The sequence below is a fragment of the Chiroxiphia lanceolata genome, chromosome 1 (assembly GCF_009829145.1).
Source record: "Chiroxiphia lanceolata isolate bChiLan1 chromosome 1, bChiLan1.pri, whole genome shotgun sequence".
NCBI classification, from domain to species: Eukaryota; Metazoa; Chordata; class Aves; order Passeriformes; family Pipridae; genus Chiroxiphia; species Chiroxiphia lanceolata.
In genome coordinates, this window is record NC_045637.1 from 150,398,327 (window position 1) to 150,423,791 (window position 25,465).

Consider the following 25,465-nt stretch of genomic DNA (forward strand, 5'->3'; position numbering starts at 1 on the left):
CAATTTAGTTAAACCAATGCAAAGTCATGGGTGTACAATCCTATGTCAGCTTAGAACATGTTAAAGGGGTTTTGCTTGGACTTGTAAATCCACCAGTAGAAGCTAAGCCTTCATAAGCCATATCTAAATTGATTTGAGAGAGCCTGAGCACAAATCACTCTGGTAGTTAAACCACTCCTTTTGCTAATACTGAATTGTGCTCCATTTGTGAATATTTAATAAAGACTTGGAGTGGGGTCATCAGATGACACAGGAGGGAGAGCTTCAGTTAATGTCAGTAGTGCAACATCACTTTGTGTCTTCTGAGGATCTGTGGTTTGCTTTTGTTTTATTTGGTCAATCATCTTTAAAATATTGCCTGTCTTTGCTAAAAAGATTGTGGTGAACAAAACAATTCAGGTTTGGATGCCCGGATGAACAGAGCCTTTTGAACCTATTTGTCTTAGTACTAACACAGAGGAGGGTGTTCTACAACGACACTTGTCTCATCTTCCTCCACAAAAATAATGTGATTTAGCTCATCACAAGATAGTTGGAACAAAGCTTTATGTCTCCAATTCTGGTCATCCACAGAAGAGGAAGATTGTGGGTATGGGGTTTTCATAAGTTCCTGTATCACCATATTTCCTGGCTCATCTCAGTAGTTAGACTCTCTAGACTTCAGTCTGTCTTCCTGTGAGAGTATTGCAATGTCAACAGGGAATTGCTGGGAGATCAATGCATGAATTACACATACACATCACAATGATTAGGACCAAAATTTTGTTTATAGAAGAGTTTTATCCTGAATATATCTCATCGTGAAATATGTAGCATGTTCCTTGGCCTAGTGGAGAGGTTTGGGATCATCAAAGTAATCTGTTTTAAGTGTAAATTTGTCAAAGATTTGCTTTACCTTGCTATGCAATCTGCAAGATTAGCAGTAACCTCGACTCATACAGAACACAGCTGTCATCATCTGCAAGTCATGCATGGTGTGAGGAATTAAATGAAATGCTTATCTAGATAATAACTGATTTGTGTAGCAGGTAGGCTTAACAAATAAACAGGTATGCTGTAGGGATATAGCCACAGTGGCAAAGGAATGCAGAAGGGAAAGAGATGGAGCACCAAACACAAGCTACATGGTTTTAATGTCAATCCTGACATTCCACATTGAAATTGCAATCCGTTCAAAGGAGAAAAAAAAAATCATTCATTTGCTTTCCCTATCTTTAGCATTTCTAATTTTTGCTTTAATTATTAGTGAAAAAGTCCTTAAGAACTTTCCAGTCAGTCTCATTTTAGTACATGTCAAAAGCAGGGAGCAAACTTGTAGCTTGGTTATTCCCCTGATACACCTTATAATTGAGAGGTAATTGTTAGCCAGATGCTTCCTCAGCCAAAAAGCTGTTTTTTAAAGTGCAGTATGATGAGTTAGGCAGCATGATTAGTTTATCACTAAATCCACCTGAGGATAAAGATGTAATGATACAATTGCAATCAAGACCAAGGAGGTATTTCTGATTTTGTTGTTTTGATAAAGCATTATCATTCATTTCCTTTGGCTGACAAAATGAAGACAAAGCCACGTGCAATGGTTCCCTGTTACATGCTTGATGTTAAGCTCTGACCAAGTGCTTTGTATACTCTTACCCTCATCCCTTCAAATCGTGACAAAGCTCTCAATGGTCGCAGAGCTCGGAGAGTCCTGAGGGATTTAATGGGACCCATCTCAGAGTATCCAAGTGTGTTGGCGACGAGGCTTATTAAAGAGACCTGGATGGAAACACAAAGCAAAAATCCAATCTGTTAGTGCATTCCTACCATTTTCCTTCTCTTCTGACTTTCCTTCCTGAAATGAAACAGGTGGTGAGTGGAACAGTGGAAAAAAAAAGTCTTAAATATTCAGGTGCTGGAGCAGGTCCAGAGAAGAGCAAAGAGGCTGGGGAAGGGACTGGAGCACAAGTGCTGTGAGGAGAGGCTGAGAGAGCTGTGGTTGTTCAGCCTGGAGAAGAGGAGGCTCAGGGGAGACCTCATCATTCTCTACAACTCCCGAACAGGAGGTTGTAGCCAGGTGGGGATTGATCTCTTCTCCCAGGAACCAGCAGTAGGACAAGAGGGCAGATCTTAAGCTCTGCCAGGGGAGGTTTAGCTTGGATAATAGGAAGACATTTTACAGGGGGAGCAATCAGACATTGGAATGGGCTGCCCAGGGAGGGAGTGGATTCGCCATCCCTGGAGGTTTTTAAGATGAGACTGGATGTGGCATCAGTGTCATGGTCTGGTAACCACTGTGGTGTAGGATCAACGGTTGGACTTGATGATCTCAGAAGTTTTTTCTAACCCAGTTGATTCTATGATTCTAAATGGATACCATTACATTGGATGGACCCACATGGAAGAAAGGATCATCTTCCACAAAGTGGATGAGAAAGGAGATCACCATTACAGCCCCACCACTCTGTGCCGCCTGTGCAGCAGGTTTCCTTTGCACTCCTCAAGGTGTATCTTCCACTATCCAAAATAGGATTCATGTAAATGTTATAATTTAGGGCTTTTTGGATGAAAGCACCTCTAAGATCTAACCTCTTCCAGTTGAGATAAAGGATTTTAGCATTAACACTCAATCACTAGTCTTCAACTTAATGATTAGAAATAAGTCTTGCTGAAAGACATGACTTTATGCCATAGATCTTAAAAGAACAGTGTGCATGGCTCTCTGGTTTTGCACTTTTTTTCACTTTTTCTAGTTTCTAAATGGTCTCTAAGGAAGATGGAACATCAATGTTGGGGTTCATACCTTTCAAAGACTATTTTGAAATAAACTTTCTCTTTCCAAATCTGGAGGAAGCATGGAGAGGTTCCAATGCCCTTCATGTTCTAAGAGCTTTTGCAGTGCCCAGCTGGTCAGAAATGTGGATGCTATCAGGCACAGGACTGGGGTCTGAATGAACTGAATGGCAGTGGAAATTATGAACACATGGAGCAATTGGGTTTTGTGTGCTCGAATCAGTGTTCACAGTCTGAATTCCTACTGAGCAAGGAGTGAAAATAAACAGCTCTTCAACACCATAGGTACCACATCAATTTGCATGTTTAAAAAAAAAAACCAACCAAGAAACAAGAAAACCCAACCACCATTAATTTCCACATACTATAAAATACTATTTTCTTAGAAGGAGAGACCTATTTATATTGCTTATCACAGTTCTCTTACTCCCATTTTACTTTATTTTTTTTCTCACTTAACATTTTCACAGCTCCAGTTCTCATAGTATCAGATTATCTTCCGCTCACCAATGTGAGTGTGCAGAGCTCATCTGTGAGGAGGGTGTGCTACTGCCATTTTAATGACAGCAGCTAGGCCTAAGATCGGGGATTCTTCTACGTTATAAAAATTAGGTGTTTAGGGTAAAAGGAAACTCTGGGGTCCCCCATGAAGACAGACAGCTCTGGAGGGAAACTTCCCTTTTCATTTTAGGATGAGGTGATTTTTCATCTGAACCCCACTGTTGGTTGACCAGCCCAGCATCACCCAGGGGCTTTGGGATAAAGCAGGATAAGACCAGCCTGGTCCCCTAAGTCACAAACCAGTCTCCTCTATGGAGCAGCTTTTCTCCAGATTTTGCATCCATTTACCTACAAGAGCCTTCTGCACAGCTAAGCACCTTTGTAAAACTTGCTGAATTTGTTAAATTATTTACCTATTGATGGCTTTATTGTGGCATGTGGGTGACAGCAAGCCTAAGGGCAGGAGGTCTCAGAGACACCAAGCCTGGGCTTGATGCAGCGGGCTGGCTTTCTGCCAGGATAAGTCAGCCCATGTCTGCAGAAGTGGCACAGAGGCTGGCTGTCATGCTGTGACATGTCACCCTCTAACAAGGTGTGACACAAACTCATCTCCCGTGTACAGACCCAGTGGCTGGTGCAGAAAGAAGGTCTTAATAAACACTTCTGCATTTTACTGGTGAGAGTCCTATAAGAACATCACAGTAAACAGGCAGACTGAGTTCAGGGACTCTTAGGCTCCTTAGACACTGGGGAGGTAAAAATCACCGGCAAAGCCTTTGCTTCCATCTCTAAGAAAGCAGCTGTAAACCTGTGACATAAGCACTAAAAAGTTATTTTAGAGTAAGCAGTGCTGTATGTTTGACATGTTCCTTTCACCTAAATCCTGCTCACTCATTATTCACAGTTAAAGATGAAAACCTGGGTTCAACTTAAAAACCATCTTAAACTCCCCAATGCTCCCAGACTGAGGCACCACCCATTTTCTGTCTTCCCCATTTCTTACCAGCTTTGATTTCATCCTGTGCTCTGAAGCTGCATTAACATAGAGTTCAAAGCCTTTTCTTTTCATTCTCCCTCCCCATTAACTTAATGTTGCCTAAATAATGAGGAAGGGCTGAGGATTTGTCTGATAGCAGTAAACAAATGCACGGCGTACTTATACACTAAACCCATTCAATTAAGTAATTTAAAACTGTGACATTATGGAGATATCATGATAGGAATAACACCGTGGCACATATTTCTGTCTCTGGTGGAAAGTTCAGTGCAGAAAACAGCCTTAACCTCACAAGTTTCCTATCCAGAAAGGCTGGAGGTACAAGAAAAACATTTCAATGATCGTGTGCTCAGATACAGAAATTAAGATCCATACACTCACATACCAAGGGAAGTTCATTCATCTGTATAATTGATTTGTAAAGTGAATGTATATATTTAAAAGAAAATTAATCTAATACAGAGTACCCAACACCCTTCTTTGCTAGTTTCACACACAATGACTGAAAGTCAGATCTTCTCAAGGTCTTCAAACTGCCTTGATTGCTACAGGATTCCTTCCTCCTCCTGGATTTATGTCCCATAACTTCCCTTTTTCTCAAGGCAGAAGGTGTATGGTTCAAATTCTGCAAAATCAGACTTTGGATCTGAGTGGGTTACCATTTCATTTCCACAGTTGTAAATGTCACCCTGAAACACATCACAGGTGCTGCTGTCCTCCTGACACAGATTTACACAGCATTAGATATCTCTTCAGAGGATTAGGTCACGAAACTGTGTGATATTTGGCAATGATTTACAAGGCTGGAGTTTGAGACAACTTGTTTAAATGCTTGGATGTTGGTTTTGAAGGTATTCCTGTCAAATTTTATTTAGAGGAGAATTTCTAACGCAAGGAGTTGGCCATTTAGACTTGATTAAAAGTGACCCAGAAGGCTATTTTTAGGGAAAAAATCAAGCAGTTTTCAAAATTGGTGCTGACTGCCCCACATAAACACAGCAAAAGGTGAAGTCAGCTGTTTCTGTGACTTTTTTTCTCTATTATGAGGCTGTGCAGCCCAGAACTGCTCCAAGGTTCTGCTTTGTGCTCTGCTCAGTATGAGAAATGTGCTGGCACTCAGAAAACACCTCTAGGGTCAATGTAACCTCCAGATTCATAATAAGGCACACACACATTTTTAATCCTTTCAGTACCTGTTTGCAAATAGTTTTGCAGGTTTTTCATAAAAACCTGCCCCTGAAGGCCAGGCAGCAATGTAACACAATGGAGAGCAGATGAATCCTAAGAAAGATTAGGAATTGATAACTGCTCAAATGATTGCTGATATAACTATATATATATAATACAATGCTAATGAGATTGTCTGAATGTCTTGTCCATGAATCAGAACACTTTTTTACTAATTGCCACTTTCTTGTGATAGTTTCACTATTTTAGGGAAGTAAATCATTCTTGAGATAAGAAATATGTATTGTATATGTGTACCCAGGTGGCACCCACGTAGTGTTAGACTCCCAGTGTGCTCATGTTGGTGCTCACAGTCATTCACTAGTTACAGATATGCAGCATTTTCTGACTATTAAAATTATTCACCATGAACACACAGAGATAAATTTCTAAAATAAGTTTATACGTCTTCTTTATCTGATGGTGACTTAAGTAATCACTGTTGTAAACTGATGTAAACCTAGTAAAGCCATCAGAAGAGAATTTTAAGGCAGCAGAAAAACAATTTTAAAGTAGAAGTGTGATAATGGAGCACACCCAGGGGAAAAGGCCTTTAATCAGAGGATTACAGACTTTTCTCCCAGAGACTGATTGCATTTATAACAGTAGTGGGTTCCTTCCCACATGCATACATTTTAATAGCATATTAGTGGCATCCCCAGACCATGGGAGGTTACAGGGAGTCAAGGGCACAGACTTTGGGAGCAGTGTTTCGTCCGAGGTTGAGGGAGGTTCCTATAGCAAGAAAGTGGAATAAAGGCTGCTCCTTTCTTTTTTGCATTCCTTTCCACCAGCCTAAAAGCACAGCATTTCAGATAACCCACGAGCATCCACTGCATCCAGCTGGAAGCCGACCTGAGCAACACTATTCCAAGGCAGATGCTACGCAGCACAGACGGCATTTTTGAATTAACCCCTGGCCACCACTGAGATGAATTAACAGCAGAGCCCAGACAACAAGGAATTCTACCTGAGGAACAGCAAAAATCCTCCTTTGGTGATCATATAAATACCAAAACCAACGAGAACCTCTACTAATTGACTGCCTGCTGCAGAACACATCTGTGAGTGATGCCCTGTGAGCGTCTGTCTCGGGGGGAAGAGGAGACCTCCTTCCTGGTATAGGCAACAGCATATGCTTTATGCAGCCAGGAATTTCATCAAATTAACCTGCTTGTTCAAATTAGAGGGGAGGGATCAGAGAAAAAAGAAAAGGACGTCTGAATGGAAGCACAGCAGCTGAGTTGAAAGCTTTGGCCACTTATTTAAATAAGCAGTTTCAGCTAATGCAGGCCCACAGTGCTTTCAAATAGCTTTTTATGTGCTCCAGGAACCTGTCTCTCCCTCTCTAATTGTGAAAAAAAAAAAAAAAAAAAGAAAAGTAGAGAAAGAGGAAAGAGCACTTGTTTTACTTTGAGTGTTTCTTTTCAGTCCAGCCTGGTTTCTCCTGTCTATTGCTGCCAAGGATAGGATTACCCAAGGAAGTCTTCACAGTGTCTTTTAGAGCCAGGCCTGAGGTTACAAGTTGCTCCCCTTGATTTGAAGAGGATCAAAATTAAGTCTGTACCCCAAATGCAAGTTGGAAAACCTACATTTTTCATAGAAAGGGAAATTTGCAAATAAACTGAAATACATGGAATTTCTTATGCATTCGGAAATAAAGTTGGAAGAAAGGAGCTTGTTATGAGGCTGATATTCCCCTTGGCATCCACCATTTCTGAGCAGACTTTTATTGTTGCCTTATTTTTTTAAAATATCCTTTTCCCCTTTACAGATGCTGAACTGTATGATTGCACCTGTCAATCAAGAAATTCCATGTTATGAAAGGAGGGCATAAAGTTAAAGGAAAGTCTTAAAATTAGGACACTGAAGAGACACTAAGATGACCTAAATTCCCATCTCTGCTACCTGTTTCCTTGAATCACAACCCTCACATTCAGGTAAAGAATACAAACTCCTTAGGGCTGCTCTGGGGTTGGTCCATGGCATGGAGATGAAAGCGTGCCTGGAAAAGAGCTATCAAACAGCTTCTCTCACCACAGCAGTTCATTACTGCTCATGGAGTGCTCTCATGTGTTATAACCTGATGGGCTACACGAATGCCTAGATTAATTATAAAAAAAATATCTCCTGGAAAGCCCAGAATTATTTCTTATAACTCAGGTTTAAAAAGTTGTTTACATCATTCACTCTTTTTTTTTTTTCTACAGGATATTTCTTCTTTTTTTTTTTTTTCCTTTTTCCTGTTATTTTCTTATTTTTTCCCCCCATCTACTACTTAGACTAAAGCTGTGAAACTCCTTTAATATTCCATGTTCTCAGCTTTGTTCTCCTCATGTCCACGCTTTTCAGGTAATGTTTCCTTGTCAGAGGGCAGCCTTGTTGCAAACAGCATGTGTCACTTCTGTTGGGTTAAATGCTTTTAAATAAATCATCCCTGCATCCTAATTGCTTCCTGGTGGTTTCCAGAAGAACCTCTTTACGTCTTGCTGTTCTCTTAATCTGTCACCTCCTTTACACCTGCTCAGGCTTTTCTAACAGCTCCAGTCAATTCCCAAGGCAGATGGCTGCGAATCATGGATTAAACCTCAGCTAATTTCTGAGGGCGAGTTGACCTGCTGCTGTGAGCTCACATCCAGCGAGGCGGCAAACTGACTTATTGATCTGCAGCTTTCCCACCTCTCCCTTTCCAAATGGATTTTCAGCTTCTCTCCATCCACCTCTCTTACCGAAAACAGGCACCTTTGCCACACCCCAAGGTCCCGTTTTTTAACACCGGGCAGAGGGATTGCTGTGAATTTTGGGGATCACGTGATGCTCCTTGATCATTCAAACCTTGGGCAAGACTCAAAGACTTTCTCCTTGTTGCAGCAGCAGTGGCTGTGCAGGTGCAGATGTCCTGAAAAGTCTGGTTTATTTATATACATATTTTTGTATACATATATATATTTATATTTATATTTATAACTATCATGATTTAGAGCAAAATAGTTTCTTCATCATCAGCTATGTTCTGCTTCTCATCCAGACGCTGTGCAGAGACAGCCTGGATTTAGTTAGGGCAGCTGAAGAGGAAAGACATTCTCCCCTTAAAAAGATCTCCAAAGCCACCTCATTATTCATCCCAGGGTACCTTCTTGATGCTGACTACTGTAGTCAGGAGTAGACAGGAATACACTTGATTATTATTTATTATGTGAAGATGGCGTTATCATGCCAGGGGTGTGCATAGTGATCACTGAGAGAACATTTCCCTGGGGGCTCAGCCCCATTGACTCCACTGCATTTTCATCCCAGCCAGTGGGAGCTGAGGTGCTGAGCTGAAGGCATGTTTATTTCTGGGCAGGATTAGGATCAACCCTACTTGTACATGACATAAGGAAAAAAAAAAAAGGAAAAAAAAAAGAGAAAAAATCTGTCTGGTTTGTTTCCACAAGGTGCTGTTCTAGATTTGCTTGTTTCCCTAAAGTATCTATTTAATCAGATGTTCAAAATCAATACAAAAAATACCAAGCTGGTGTGGGAAATACAACCGTCTAAGCTTGAAAATCATCGCTGTTCAGTTGGATTTTTGAACCTGATTGATCCTGATATTGTATTGAGTATGCCAGAATAGAGAGGGACTCTGAAGAATTACAGGATCTCTGACTTTTGCCAGGAAGGCTAATGATAAAAGTAGGAGTACATAGCAGGAGTCTTCACTTGCCTCAGCACAAAACACCCCAAAGACAGCCTTACCAGGGTAGGAGGCCAGCACAAGGTCTGTGCACCACTAGGACACAGCTTTCAACTTTCATCCCAATTCCTTTTATCTCTCTCCCATTAATAAGGAATCCCTGTCCTTCTGCAGTCTGTTTGTCTCCCTTCATTTCTTCCTTTTTCCTCCTCCTGACACCAGTCTCTTGAGCTGCTCCTGGCCATTCTGGATGGAGCCACAAGTGTGGGGGGAAGACATTTTTTGGTCTGCAAGTTGGGGTTTCAAAGGTGCTGGTCATCAGGGACAGGAACTGTGGGACAATTCTCCTCTGTCCCTGCAGAGTGTGTGAGACTCTGGACTGTTAAAAACAGTCTATGTGTCCCTCCCAGCTCTGATTTCTCATGCAAGGGAGAAAATCACTGTATATGGAATTTGGCTGCTACACCCACAGTGATGGAAAGGGCCAAGCAAGCTGCATGCAAGAACTCCAGGATTTTATTCATTATTTTGTTTTTAAGCATAGTCTTCTAAAAAAGGACATTGAAACATGCTCCATCTTTCAATAACTTCAAGAAACAAAAATGTTTGGTAAACCTAGCTCAGCACAATCTGAGTTGAGATTTTTTTTTTATACCACTTTTGAAAGCTGAAATTCTCCCCCAGTAATTGAAATTCTACAGTAATTGCAGTAATTATTCATCTCCTAACCACTTTGCAAAGGTGTAGGCAGGCAGCAAACTAGGCTTACTGTGGACTTCTCCCCACACCTGCTTTTGCCATCCCTTTTGGTCAGGCTGCAGTGTGCTTTGTCCTGCTGTGCCTTGTCTGAGACTGAGCTTGTGCTTCCACTTGGCAAAGCCTGCTTGCTCCCCTTTTAGCATCTCTGTGGTAACAAACATGAGGTGCAAACCAAGATAAGACCAGACATTTGGATGTTTTTTCATGTGTTATGCTGAGATAAAGAGTGGGGTGGCAGAAGGGAGATTTGCAGCCTCGGTTGACCTGCTAACACATATTAAAACCACTTAACTTCATGTGGAATTTTTTTTTCTGTTATCCTAAATTATCCAATACGTAGTAAACTAGTTTTTTCTTCTTTCTATTTTTTTTCCTCTTCAAAACCAGGTTCTCTGGCTTCTGGAGAAGGAATCTCATTCTTATTAGTTATCCGGGAGGTTTATGCCATCAGAGAGGCTCAGAAGAATGTGCACTAAGACATCTTCAAAAATCCCACATGCCCATTTGCTTTGAGGAACTGCAAAAAATCTAGTCAAAAAATGAACTCTGGAGTAATAATACCCTGTTGTACCCATGGATTTTTGACAATTCACAGAGCGCACTAATACGTTCTCTCTTAGGATGCTCCTCCAACTGACAAGCCATATTATTTTTAATTTGCCTTGGCTGTACTTTTGTCATTCTGCTCCTGTGCTCTTTTCTGAACAGAAGTTAGATGAAATTCACATGCTTTTAGGGTAATTTCTCAAGAATACAAATTGGATTTCAGTGCTGTTTGGGAACGACTCATTACAGCAGATTGTGTAATTACTGGTACAGCAAACAGAAATCACCTTGTTAATCAACAGGGAATACAGATGGAAAAAAACAATTAAAGTAATCATAAGCCATCAATATTTACTTCACACAGCAAGTTTTTAATTGTCACTTAAAGACAATCCAGCACAAGGGCATAATTTAATTCAATTCAATTTTTAACTAGGGATAAAAAGACTGTTTTAAAATGTTCATCTCAGACTCAAGGATTATTAGCTGCTTCTTAATTTGTCTGACAATAAAGTATCCAAAGCAGAAATCTTAGAGCAAGTGCTTTCCAGGAAACTCTCCTATGTAATGCCCTTATTTTTGTTTAAGTGTTCAGGGAAAATGATAGTGGATTTCATGACTGAACATCCACGAGCAGTTCTCAAACAAGCAAACAGAAAATTTGGCAGCAAACAGGACATTTGGAAAGCTGCTGATTGGGGAATACAAATCCCTAGGTACAAACTCAGCAGCTCCAGGCAAACACCAGAAACATGTTGTGTTAGAACCATTCACAAAAGTTATTGTGGAGAGTGAAAAATACATATTATTTTACTTCCATAAAAGCGTCTACAAAATCCTGCCTAGTGGACTTGCTGCGTAACTGATTTGAGATGTCTGGCCTTCAAATCCATTGCTGAGCCTTGCTTGAACTATTTTGCAGACAGATATGCTACCAAAAGCTGTTGTGAGCCCCTGAGTTCATGGCACCAGAGTCAGCTCTCTGGGAAAAGGGATAGAAAGCACAATCTTTATCCCTGGTGACTCAGCTGGAGAGAAACTGGTGGGGCATCAGGGCACAAAGCGAGAATTAGAGATGATCTCTCCCGCTGCTGCAGGACATAGTGCAAGGACTGCCCATTGCTGGAGATGGCTGGAGAGGAAGAAGGCTGCCAGCATCCCTAAAAAAGCAATTGCTTAAGAAAATAGCTTTCTGCAAGTATCAAGTCTTCAAAGATGGGATAATCTTAGAAACAATTGGTGGAGAAACCCTCATCTTCCCTCATCTCTGAAATCAGTACGTGAGAATCAGGGTTGTTTTTTTTAAGCCTGGATTGGAACTAACTTTTGGTCAATTAAATTGAACCCAAAAGCTGCAATGGAGATGATGGATTTGTGATAATGGACTTTTTTTTAGAGTGATGACATTAGTGCTGGTTTAAGAGGATTTTTCCGCGAATGCCAGTGGCAATGAAACTTGGCTGTGACTTTTTTTTTCCGCGCATTCTTACTAATGAGATGGGACTTCACATCCCTTTCCAATGAGTTTTCTCATGACAGCTTCTCTAGGGTTCCAGTCTCTCACCTCTGCCTTCAGTGCACGAGCAGGGAGTGAAGAAGCTGTTGACTGCAACACCTCCAGTCTTTGAATGATGCTAAGCTCCAGATTGATGCTTTTCCCGACCTGACCATGCAATGGAATAATCCATCCGCTGTCAGCAGAGACTGAGACATAGCTCAGAATTAATTGGCTGAAGTTCAAACTAGATAAGCTCAAGATAATACTTATAGGTCAGAGGAAACAATTGAAAGGAACATAAACATGACACCAGCATGCCCAACTGGTGGAGTCTATGTGCCCTTTGTTTTAAACCTCAACTCTCTCTGCCTGTTGCAGGACAGGACTGGTGAAGAGCAGTTTTCATAAACATTCACTTTGAATGCCACCCACCTCCATCTCTGGCTAAGGTCAGACTCCTCATTTAATCTGCTTTGTACCAAGAGGTTTTGCTCACATGGATTCTCGGAAAATATCTATACTTTGTGAAAATATTTGCCTGTGCATCCTAGCAAAGAGGGCTGTGCATAAATACCATTCCTGATGGTGATATTGATGTCTGCCTACACTTATATCTGCCTACACAGACATACTACAGTCTCTGCTTTTCCCTCATTTGAAAAGAGCTGTTGATTGAGTGCCCACTACTCCAACTCATGAGCACAGAGAGGTGATCTCTGCAGTGTAGAAGGGAGTTACTTTTAGCAGTATACTTGTTTTTTACAGATAGGTAACATGTATAAAAGGACTTTGATGATGTTTGTTCAGTATACCCAAATTCCAGCAGACATCTAAGGCATCTTTCCCAGGTGCCCTAAGTTGAAATGAGCCTGTATTTTGTGGTTTGATTAACCCTTTCTCCTTTCCTCCCAAAGAAATCTGCAGCAGTGTTGTTGATAGGACTTTATTGTATTACAATGCTTTTGAAAGCACTTTCTTATGGTTTTTCCTACACTAGCACACTTCTTTGAGTTGCTGAGAAGCCCATTATCAGAGATCATCCTTTAGGGATTCTATATCCAGCAAAAATAGCTCTCAGTTTGTGGATTACTGGGTGTTTTGATGTTTAGGCATTGCAAGACAGCATTTTCTTTATTAATCCACAACTGTCAGATGGAGCCTTTGCTGTTCCAGTGGCCCAAATCAGTGTCAAAGGTCTCTCAAAAGGCAGGATGTAGAAAAGATCAATATAATTCAGAAGCAATATGCTTATACCCCCTCTGGGTTAAAATCACATTTAGAAATACTGAATACTTGCAAATTTTGAGCTGGTTTTATGAATTATTCAAAACAGAAAATAGATTCTGAGTTGCATTTGTACAATTAGAAAACACAGATAAGAGATGGTTTCACATGTCCAATCAAAAATCAACCATTGCAGCTTGAATTCTGAATACTGATACCAAACCCCTAATGAATAATTTGCAGATCAGGAATTTTTAAGTGAATAATTTTAAACAAATAAATTTGAGAAAATCAGACAAGTAGTTCATCTGCTTCTTTTGGAGCAGCTAATTCATCCATTCACTCCCTTCTGCAGCTCAGTTGCAATGATTTGGTTCTCAAAGGACCAAAAAGAAAATGCAAATTGTGCTGGAAAAATGATAGTATGTTACTGTGCCAATTCAGAGTGCCAGGGTGGGTTAGCAATAGGGTAGGAGAAAAGCATCTGTTAAACCTGCTAAAAATATAGTACCAGGTTCTCATAATCTGCATTGGGAAAACATTTTCAAGGAAAGAATGAGGCTTGGGGAAAAGCTTTATTCATTGGGAACACTAGAGAGCAAGTGATGGCCTAGAGTCAATCAATAACCAAAACAACTCAAGGGTGGAGCAACTTTTTGGTTAGACTGGGAGCTTGCAAAAAGAATATTTAAGAGTGGGTGGAAGGTTTAAAAATGGGTTAAGAAAATAAAACACTCAGGGACAGTAAGAAGGCTCTGTGATTTATTTTCTGGGGACAAGGGCTTTTTTCACATGGAGGACAGAATTTAGCTTAGCTTTTGGTTTACTCTCTTTGGCATTAATGAGATGTCATGCTACAAAGTATGCATTTCTAACAAGTGTAGAACTCATTTCAAACTCTTAATGATGCAGCAGAGCTCCAAACTGCCCCAGTAAATTCACTGTGTGAGCTGTGCTCCTGTCAGGAAGACCCCTACTTATTCAACACCCAGCCCTCATCCAGCCCTTCTAGTCTTCAGAAGCTCATTGAAACAATAACCCCCATATAAAATTCCTGGAAGCCCACACAATACTTTAGGTGAGTCCTATTAGTCCCATTTTTACAGATGGAGAAACCAGAAAAGCTAAGCTATGTCACTTGTCCTAAACCACATTAAGAACAGTTTTCAGGGCTGGGCTATAACTTAGGAACTGGTGGTTTGCAATTTTGTGGTCAGATAATTAAACCAGGCCTTCCTCTTCTGCTGAAGCTAATCTGAGAAAAATGAATGCCTTCCCTTTAAGAGGCTTCCAAGTATGTATGCAAAGAAGAATTTATGACCCACAATTTATGTAAAGAATTTCCTTTTCATAAATCAATTTATTAAAGCTCTGGAGAAGCTTCCAAAGGCTCTGATCCAGCAGTGCACTTAGACATGTCCATAACTTCAAACAAGTAAATTGTCCCACTGAAGTGCTCTCCTGGGCCAGGGCCAAAGAAAGTGTTGTTCTTCCCCCGAATCAAGGTTCAGATGTAAAATGGGGAAAAATAATTTATCTGAAGTTTAATAAGTTACATAATCATGACAAACCTCTGCCAGCCTCCCACACTTATTACCTCAAGCTAGTAAGAAATGGCCTTGGGGAGATAATTGCCTCCTTGTTGATATGCTGTGATGAAATGTTAAGCTTCTTCTGGAGGATGTGATGTTGCTGACTTTTCCCAAATATAGGAGATCCCACATCAATTTGGAGGAGACAAACCTGGTAGTGGAAACACTCCTGGGGCATGACCTCCCTTTTGTACAGCAATCACTTTTTAACGATTATCCGTAAATTAGGAGAAGTGTTGCGGCATTTCAAGGATTTGGAGTATTTTGTAATGTTTTGTAATAGTGAAGTCACTTTGCCAAGAGGACTATTCACACCTTCTGCTGGACTCCTTCACTGGTAAATACTTGGGAGGCAGTACTGAACATACTGTTACGTGTTGCTGGCAGCCTCGCCAGGAAGCCACGCCAAGGACAGCTTCCCTAATCTGCTGAAAGACTTGTGTGTCGAGGTCATGTGTGGAGCAGTCGGAGGTAACTGGACCCTGTGTTAGCTGGGAGTGTGGAAAGAGATGTTAAACACTAAAAGAAAGAGTTCCTAGGGAAGAGAAGGGAATGTGACTCAAATTAGCAGGATGACACCTCTACATCATGACACAAAGCGTTACCCTCTGCTTTGGCACACCCATTCCTGGGGATGCACAGTTATGTATCAAGACCTCCTCTGAGCTTTGCCCAGGGTTGATACTCAGAGTTGGAGTGGCAGCTGTCAATTTGCAAACACAAAGCTGCCAAACTTAACAGCGTGTTCTTACCCATTACAAAATCTAATACAAGAAGTATCGTAGTTCCAAAATGATACTTACATCCACGATAAGGAAGTCCAGCCAGCACCAGGCATTGGTGAAATACTTCTTGAAGCCATAAGCCACCCATTTCAGGAGCATTTCCAAGACAAAGATGTAAGTGAATACTTTGTCAGCATATTCCAGCATGGTTTTTATGTTTTTTCGGTCTTCAAGGTAAATATCTTCAAAGGCCTGGAAGCACAAAGGATTGATCAACAATTTCTCCTACACCATGTTGGAAAGCATGGGTGTTGTGCTGCAAGTCTGTATTTGTTAACATATCATGTACTGTCTGTGATTTCTGTCATATTTTAATGTTACAATCAAAAGGAGGGCTCAGGCACAAACAAGACTGACCCCGACCTAAGAGAAATCTGTTCAGCTTTCCTTTATAGTGGACATAAGCTTAGCTATCTCTCTCCAGCCTCTACTGGTTGTGCTGACTAGACATCATTTGAGTGTAGAAAGAGCTTATGCTCCCTGAATTTGGAAGTGTGAGCCTGTGAGCAGAGTGCCACCCCAAGCTGCCCAAGAACATCCAGCCTCAGCTCCTGTTGGCAGTGCCACTGCTATCCGGGCACCTCAGATGTCCCAGAGCATAGGATGTCTATGTTTAGGAGACAGAATATGACCCTTCCATTTAGCCAGATAGATCTTATTGCTAATGATGACAAATTGGGTTATTAACCTGCCTGTTACAGAGTACTGGAGTTCCCTGGCTTCTGTTCAGTCATTACATTTCAGGTAGCTACAGCTATCTGCCTCAAGAAAGGCTCATTATTATTCACTTAACAGAACAATAATGTTTTAAAGGTCAAGGTATCTGTCTCTCCATCTCATCTGTCTCTAACTAATCTTATGCAGGGCATCATGAAAGGACTTTCTTTATCAAATGCCTGCAACTTAATAACCCCTTTAAAATATTTAAGATATAAAACAATATGTGTCCTAAAAGAGAGCAAATAAAACTGTCTCATAATTTAGCCTTCACTTTATAATGTAAACCAAATAAAATGTAGAATCATGGTGACAGGTTTGCCTATATTTTTTGGGACTTTTTTGGGACTCTAAGTCAAGTTATGGTATGGTTCCCCCGCTCTGCTTGCCACTGCTGCTACACAAGCTGCTCCCAAGCCCCTGTAACCTGGATAACCCAAGCTTTGACATATTACTCTCATCCCATCATGTGACCCAGAGCACTTGTCAGCAAGAAACAACATTATTTGAGAGGGTCTGTGCTAATCCTCTGAATTATCTTCATTTACATATTTCCAGATCTGTACCCACTTTCTGATGAACTTCAAAAAGTTAGCAAACACCCAGTGCCTGGAGATACAAGAAGTGTGGTACTTGTCACTCAAGCAGTCACACTGCTCGTTTGCCTGCCAGGGAACAGTAATTAAACTGACAAGAAAGCTTTGGCAGCCTGTGCCAAAGCTTGTCCATTTGTCCCCACACTTTGGGGTGACGTTTTCACTGCAACTCTGTCTCCTATCTTGCCTTCAAAAATGATATTTCAAGGGTGTGAAAGAGCTGCTGGAGAAAGCCACAGAAAACAATGCACAGATTGGAGTTTATCACTTCTCGTAGGGGCTCACTCACTTTGTCAGATGACTTGCTGTACTTTGCAATTACTGCAAAAATAACAACAAACTATTTAAAGTGATTTCCTCCTCTCCCTCCTTTGCTCTCTCTATTTTTTACTAACTTGTCCAAAAGTACATTGAGTTTTGTCTACTAGGAGCACGCTGTGAGTCAGGAAGCAGCTTATTAAGGGATGAAAAATATGCTACCTGAATACTTTTGTACTTCTGGAGAAGCTGTGGATACTACCCAAACGACAAAACTCTGGTGCTTTGCATTTTTTCATGGTGACAGTGCATGAAATCTTTACCAAGAAGGGTTATGTCTTCTGCTTTGCTTGGTGTGCTAAAAGAGTTAAGCAGGATACCTGCATTTATCCACAATCACTATTAAAAAATAGGCTTCTAGTTTGGATGCTTATGGTTTAAATGCTTAAGAAAGGTTTTTGGATCTTTTGCAGATACATTCTCATGGTTTAACAACCACACAAAAATATAAAGTGGCTTAAGGGTATATATAGCTCTTCTCCCTTAAGAACTTAATGACCTAGGGATGTAGCCAGATGAGCTCAGTTTTTGGAAGAGTTCACCCCAAAATAACAGAGGAAAAACGTTGTGTTGCCTCCAATATCTCCAGTCCAAATACTGAAGCACAGCACTGATATGTGGGAAAATGCAGGATAATTTGCCCTTATACAGAACTGCATTGGCTAAATTGAAATTCGCAAAAACTAAATGAATGCGTGCAATGAAAATTAAATGAGATTTATATTGCAGCGTTCAGTATCTAAGGCATTTTTAATTACATATGCAAGGAAGTGTATTCGTCTAAAGCATATTATGGCAAGAGACATTCCCCCTTCAAAATGTGTTCGAAAATTAACATTCTGATTCTCAAGCTGGTGCAAAAACTGTCAGACTCCATTGATTTCAGTAAAGCTGTGACAATTTTCAGCAGCCTACTATTTACCCAAGTTTTTCAGCCTCTTCTACTTTTCATAATAAAATAAAATTCACTGGGTGAAATTTCAGCCCATCCCTGGCGGACCTGGAGAACAGTCCATTACTTTCCTTTTTGCATCAACATTTATGTATTTCCACCTTCTTGTCTCCCTGCAGAGAGTTTCTCTAAACTACATAAACCCAGTACTTCTGTGTCTTCCTCTTTTTTTTAGGCCACTGATAATTTGTGCTGTTCTCCTCTGGAGTTTCTTCAATTAGCCCATGTCTTTCCCAACGTGCAGTGCCCAGAGCTGAAGCCAGTGCTCCAGCTGAGGCCTCCTTGATGCCAACTGGAGTGGAAGAACACGATAATTTATACAGCCCAGTGGGGTGTTCGGCTTCTGTGATGTAGTTTACTCTGTCCTGTTTGTTGCCTGCTCTCTCTCCAGCTCTTTTTAGTAAATCTGCTACCTTACAGTCCTCCTGCATCCTGCCTTCCTGCCCCTAGTTATTCCTGATGAGGTGAAGCAGGCACCTTTCTAAGATGATGTTCACCTTACTATTTAAGGTGGTTTCATCCGTTTGGCTGAAGTTAATCCTGACCTCCAGAAATACGTGGATAACCTGCCCAAACATGGCACTGCCTGTAAATTTAGTATGTGGATGTCTTACTCCATTATGAAGGAGAAGACCAGGGACCACCAGACCAAAGCCTGGAGAACTCTTGATCTGCATCCTTGCTCTACGTCAGGATAAAACCTGGGAGAAATCCCACCAACTGCAGTGACACTCCTGACACGTAGAAGAGAAACACAAATATATGTTGCCATCTCTGTGAAGAGCCCAGGGCTGATAATGCAGAGAGGATAATCCCAGTATGCAGTGGGATCTCAGGAGGAGAGGATTCCCTGTCAGAGTCCTAGGCAGTGACCAACCAGACTCTGTACATACACATTTATTTGGATGCAAAGAGGAGTTATCTGTGCAGTGAGTATTCAAAGCATAAATACCACCTAACTCCATGGGTAGCACTGATTCAGTGCCCTCTGTGTCTTCTACGATTTTCATTTGCTGGTTACAGAATGTGCGGAAAGGAAAGGAAAGGGAAAAGGGAAAAAAACCCCACCCCTAGAGGAAAATACAACTCTCCAGATGGGAACTCTCATGGAACAGTTATGGGATGCTGAAGCAGTAACGCTGAGAAACTTCCTCACACAGAATTCCTTAAGAATTTTCTTTTCAAAACATGTACAAGTCAGAATTTTATGTTATAACAGAAGAAATTTCCCCACCATATGGCAAGGGCACGTGAAATCAGAAAAGCCAAAGACTTGTTTTAGCCCAAAACACACTTTGTTTTGAGAAATGACCAGTAAGGGCTCATAAGATCTTAGAGTCAGGTAAACTGGAGAACACCGAGACCCATGCCCACTTTTAACCAGCTAGGAAATGCTGTCACATTTACCAGGGCTCCACTGCTCAGCAGGATCATGAATATGATGAAAGTTTCAAACCAGTTGTGCTCGACGATTCTGTAGCAGGTTTTTCTCAGCCTCCACCAAATTTTGCCTGGAAATTTTGTGATGTCCAGTGAACAGCATGGGAAGAATCGCACACAAACTGTAAAGAGGTAAAACAAAACCAAAGAAATTGTTAAAGAAGCCCATTTAGTTCTTAAAGCTGCATTAAGGAGCTGCTAAAAAAGAATTTTTCCAGCAATAGGTGATTGCACAAAGTCTTTCCTCTCTTTTGTTTTTCACAAACCCCTTCTGCTCTGCCTTCCATTTCCCCCTCTCACTCCTCTATTAAAATCCACTCAAAATCACCTAAAATTTGTCCCAGTGATTTCTCCCAATGATTTTGGTGATACAGAATATATTGGCCACGAGTCACAAGTGCCCTGGGTCATTCACAAAGTGATAGCTGAGCTTAGGCAGCACTCCCGATCAGGACTAATGACTCTAGGAGGGTACTGCTGATAGCTTCCACATCTTTTTGAATGGAGGAAGGTTATTTTCTTGGTACTACGATACCACTGGAATTACTGATTAAAAATGGCAATCTGATGAAAGAGAGATGATGGGAGGAGGTGCTACAGTGCAGATGAGACGTGGGCAGAAAAAGCAGGAGCAGGTTTTGATCTCTTGGACTCTCATTATCTTAAAAAAGGCATTAGAACAACCTTGGAAATATACTGAGGCAGTTAAATCCCCTCCAATGTCACAGAAATTCAGATATCCGGTCCACAGCAGGTTCTCCACTGATGCTTCATTGCACTTTCTGACCTTAGTGAAGAATACTGTGTAACAGTTAAATGCTGTGGTCGTAATGGAGCCCATACAAGGATTTCTGACAGGCAAGACCATGGCCAGTTTTAGTTTCCTTAGCAACACTCCTTTGTTATAGCAAAAAGATATTGTCATTGGTAATGGACAGATCCATCTCTCCCATTTAAAAAACTCCATGTGCATTGCCTTGTGCTGGGTAAGAGTTTAAAACGGTGTGAGAATTGTCCTGGCCAATCAGTCTTATGGCAGATAATCTGACTCAAATGTCACATTTGCTGATGAGAATGACCCTCGAAAACCACTTCATTTCCAAAAAACAAGCTTTTTACCCTATATTTAATCCATGTGTTGTATAGAAAGAGATTAATTATGGAGGATTACCAGCCCCATCACGAGAAAAAAAGCCAGGGGCCAACAGCTTCTGTAGCTGAAAGGTGGCCAAGGTCACCCACATGTCTTGCAGCACACAGAAACTGCTCAGAAGTGACAAGGGAGGACATCTCGCCATGGCGATGTAATGCAACGTTTTTGCAAGTAGAAACAATATTTAGGCAAGGCAGCTTGGGAAGGAAAGAGGGCGAGTGCCAAGGTTACACAGGCAGCAGACGCTGCTAATTCAAGGTGGCATAACTGAGGCGCTTGAGGTGCAAGGAGATCCAGTGCAGCTCCTGGCATGCCGGGATTCCCAAGCAGCTGGAAGTGGGGCTGTGCTGGCAGTGGGCTCTGCCAGGAGGAAGAGAGCTGCTATGGTCCTCCTGGCAATTTCTGTGAGTTTTTATTATCTCAGATCCCTGCTACGGAGGAGCGGAACTGCAGGAGGTTTCACACATGAACCACTCCCAGAACTCCCCTTTCCCCTACTTTTCTGAGATTTTGGGTAGGTGTAGGCTCTTGACTGTGGCAGGTTTTGGTGTGGGACTAATAGGACAGCAAACCACTTATGCAAAGGTAATGGGACCATGATGCAAGTAACTAACTGTCCTCTGCATACCTGAATCACACAGACTTACATCAGTTCCCAGCTTACCAATGTATTCTGGAATTCAGAGAAACTCTGGGCTCAGTAGAAATACACTAAATTAACAAACATATTTGAGAAAGACATAATTCTGGGAGAAGACAGAAATGTAAGAACCAGCTCTCTGCCTCTTTGTAGGTCAGCTACCACTTCAGCAAAGGCAAGTATTATCCTTCTAAGCACTTCAATCCTAAACACTAAAGAATCAAGGCAAGGGATAAAAAGAAATCATATTAGTCACTACTTTTTGCTCAGACCACTACAGTGCTCACAGATGGTAATGCCTATGGTTTGGGTATACTTTAGGAAGTGGGTACATGGAACAGACTTCAGGCATGTAACACTGCTTGGTACCAGCATCTCTGAGCTAACATACTCATATGGCAGCTCTGCTGAGAGATGCCTATCAGTATAATCCCACCAGCACCACATGACAGAGGGGGTTGTTAATTGCATCTTTGAGTAGTGCTGCCAGGAAACTCTTGAACTATTTCTTACTCCACAACCTGTAGAGTGATTACCACCTTTCAAGTGTCTGCTTGAAAGGTGGTGCTTATATTCAGGTAGACCATCCACTTATAATTATCAACTCAGCCTTGGATCAGGAAGTCCAAAGACTTGGGCTCAAATCCGTCAGTTATCGTGTGAGCAGCCTAATGAGCAAGTTGGATTTCTCATGTTAAGCAGAAATCCCCTTTTTACTGGAAGTAGCCACTGCTTCTAGTAAAATAAACCGTCCTTGAGTCTGCATTATTCCAAAAATCAATTTCTATTTGGAAAAAAAATCAGCTTTTTTCCCAACTTAAAACATTTTCACAGAAACTTCTCACTCTTTTCTCGTAAGTGACTTGCTAGATGGATATTTGGCTTTTTAGCCTCTTACATGAACACCTAGGCTCAGCTAGTAACAGTCATGACATGTTCTGTCATGCTTTTATGGAGTATAAATGCCCTGTAAATACTGTTGGAAAAGGTTAGGGTCTCCCAGGAAGTGTTTTTCCCCATTGTAAGACAGTGGATGAATCATTCCCTGGAGGAGTTTGCCTCTGTCATTTCACTTCACAGGGAGCCTACATGATTACCTGAGTCCAGACACAGCTAAAATTAGGGGATCACCTTCATGTTAGATACTAATGAACAGGGTACTTTGTGTTCCAAAGTCCCTTCATTTGTGATGGAAAATGGTTAAACCAGGTTGTTACTGATTCAGTCAGCTTCCATCTGATAGTCTACAGGTACAGAGAGGTATTTTTAAAGACAGAAAGCCAGGTAGCAACACTAATTTATTTTTTTATGCTCTTTGATGGCTTCCATGCAATTTCAATCTGAAAAAAGAGTCCTAGTTACTGACAGTAATACCTTGAAAAATCCAAAATAGCTTCTCAGATGAGTCAGCCCAAAATACAGTGCTATTAAATCCAATGCTTTTGATTGGGCCCAATTCAGAAATGTTTAGACCAAATTCTGATACAATTACTAATGTCAAGTAGCACTTCCATGAATAATCATGCTGGCTGCAATTCAGATGAAATGCTACTTTTAACTATTCATAAATCAAAGAGAAAAAGGAAATTGAAAGAAAAAAAAGAAAAATGGTCACAAACAAGTCTTTTAATGGTTTAGTAAAAATCTGTTTCTTTTTCAAATTTTCTGATTTTCCTCACTAACTGTTCTTTCATGCCTGTGCTTTTCTGAACTCTCTTGTAATGTTGGTAGCCTACTGCTCTGGTCACCTTGACCCAAATTTACATGTTCAGTTAGAAGCTTCACCTACCCAACAAAAAAAGTTTACGTGAACTTGGTGGGTAGTCTAATATGTTGGTTTTGTTTTTGGTGTTGTTTTGCTTTGGTTTTGGGTTGTTTTTTTTTTTTTTTGGTATGTTTGGTTTTGGTTTTGGGTTTTTTGGTTTTGGTTTTGGTTTTTTGTTTGTTTTTGTTTTGTGGGGGTTTTTGTTTGGTTTGGTTTGGGTTGGGTTTTTTGTTTGTTTTGTTTTTTTTTTTTAGTTTCTATGAAATCAAAATATCAAAATCACTCCAATGAGTCTAAGGCATGACCTGGTGAGGGTCTGAGCAATCCTAACTCCAGCTGCTTCTGTGATAAGACAGGTGGTCAGCAAAGCCCATCTTCTTGTTTTGGAAGCTGCTTTATCCTTACAAAGAAGACTGTTTATTAACACCTTTTAGCACAGCAAGTGTCAAGACAGGAATAAATCCTTTGACATTTCCTATGACAGCATTACTCATCTTGCCTTGTCTAACAGATTCGTACTATCCTCCTGGAATAAAAGCTCGTAGGGAACGTGCAGAAGAAGCTGATCACCTTGTGATTTATTCAGGGCTTATTTTACCATTGTAATTCATGCTGGGCTACATCTTCTTTGAGAGAAAACTGACTCATTCTGTGTAGTTGACTACCACTTATCAGAAACACAGAATGACAGAAAAAGTTCCCCCAAAGGATTGAATGTTTGACTGGTAAACCCGTGAAGCTGTTCTGAGTTGCATCAGTGGCTAACTTTTCCAAGAATAATGTCTATTTTCAATTCACATTTGAATATTACATACCATTTCTCATGAAACAGAGACCTATTTACCAAGAAACCTTTCCAAATGCATCAGTATAACATGATGTTATTTACTTTTTGTTTGCCTTTCATAACAAGGGAAATGGTCCCTTCAGTCACTAGGGTGTCCTACAGCACAATCACAAACTGAATATTATAATACATCTTAAACCTCTTGTTAAACATCTGCTACAATGATAAACAAGTTACCAAATGAAGAAAAAAAAAAAGGCAGGAAGAATTTAATGTACAATGCACTTTGTGTAAATATTCCTTTGGTTCCATATTCACATTTTCTAGTCTGGTGCATTCTAATCATGGAGCTCTTAGACCTGATTGCATTACTTTAGTGCATCAGGAAAAAAATCTCCTTGTAAATGTGGGAGTTATACTGCAAAACCTTCCTCTTCAATGCATGACAGCCAAACCTATTAATTTTAAGCTTACGGATAAAGACCTTACAAATCCACTTCTTGTTCACACTAATATATTTTATTTACATTTTCATAAAATTATTAGTTGTGATTTGGATGGATTGGGCTGCTGGTTCTCTTCAATAAACGAAGAACACCAATTAATTTCTTCTATGATGTTGTCCAGTAAGCCTGGTACTTTGTGTTCAAACTGCAGCAATTTTGTTATTGCCTTTATACAGGAGTTCCCAATTACTGGGACATTCATTTTTAGAACAAAACAGTATTTTGCTTAGCTTTGAATGCTGGTTACAGCATTGCTCAGTTTGACATAAAATACAGCTTTCTCAGCATAAACTCAAGCAGGTAGGTATTCAAAACATGGTATATAAATATATATATAGATAGATATATATATATACACGCAAATCTGGGTTTCTAATGACTGATCTACCTAGCTGAGTATGCACAAGCAAGGGAGCAATACCTTTGAAAGACCCCAACTGTCTTCCCATGATGCAGGGAACATGATCTCTGCAGACCCTTCTTATTTAGCCATTTTCTCATCTTCTGGCCCCAGTACTAACTCACATGGCAAGGGGGTTGGAACTAGATGACCTTTCTAAGGTCCCATCCGACATAAACCATTTTATCATTCTGTGACTGCACAGCTGGGTTTTATTGTGTGCAGCTTTAGGCCTAACCTGGGAGGGATTTGCCATCACTGCCTCCAGCATTTGGGTACCTGAGACACACATGGAGATTTATCACTCAAATCCAAACCCAGCTACAACTGGGTGCTGCCAAAAGGGCATCTGACAATGTCACAGCCTGGCAGGTGTTTTTTGCTCTTCCAAGGGCTTAAAAACAGTACATTTCAGATTTCTGCTGCTACTCTCCTCAAAATATATCGTCTTGGAGGTCATTACAAATAGTGCTGTGACACCTTGAAGCAAAGGCAGTGGCAGCCTGGGCTACCACCGATGTCATCTGTGCTTTGAGTCAGGGGGTGGATGAGTTGAAATCTAGAGCTCCTGCCCAACCTGTATAAATTTAAGTCTGAACATGCAAAAGGACTGT

The 25,465-nt window shown here is 40.8% G+C and overlaps 1 protein-coding gene across 10 annotated transcripts in view; it reads right to left on the reverse strand.

Moving 5' to 3' along the window:
- LOC116783555 (sodium channel protein type 5 subunit alpha-like) overlaps nt 1–25,465 on the reverse strand; it is a 216,769-nt gene that overhangs the window by 21,330 nt on the left and 169,974 nt on the right. For all 10 annotated transcript variants that reach the window (XM_032681222.1, XM_032681214.1, XM_032681210.1 and 7 more), the window contains 3 exons: nt 19,568–19,722; nt 15,596–15,769; nt 1,636–1,758 (listed from right to left, as the gene is read on the reverse strand). In XM_032681222.1, the coding sequence (XP_032537113.1) occupies nt 1,636–1,758; nt 15,596–15,769; nt 19,568–19,722 (452 nt within the window). The remainder of the gene's footprint in view (nt 1–1,635; nt 1,759–15,595; nt 15,770–19,567; nt 19,723–25,465) is intronic.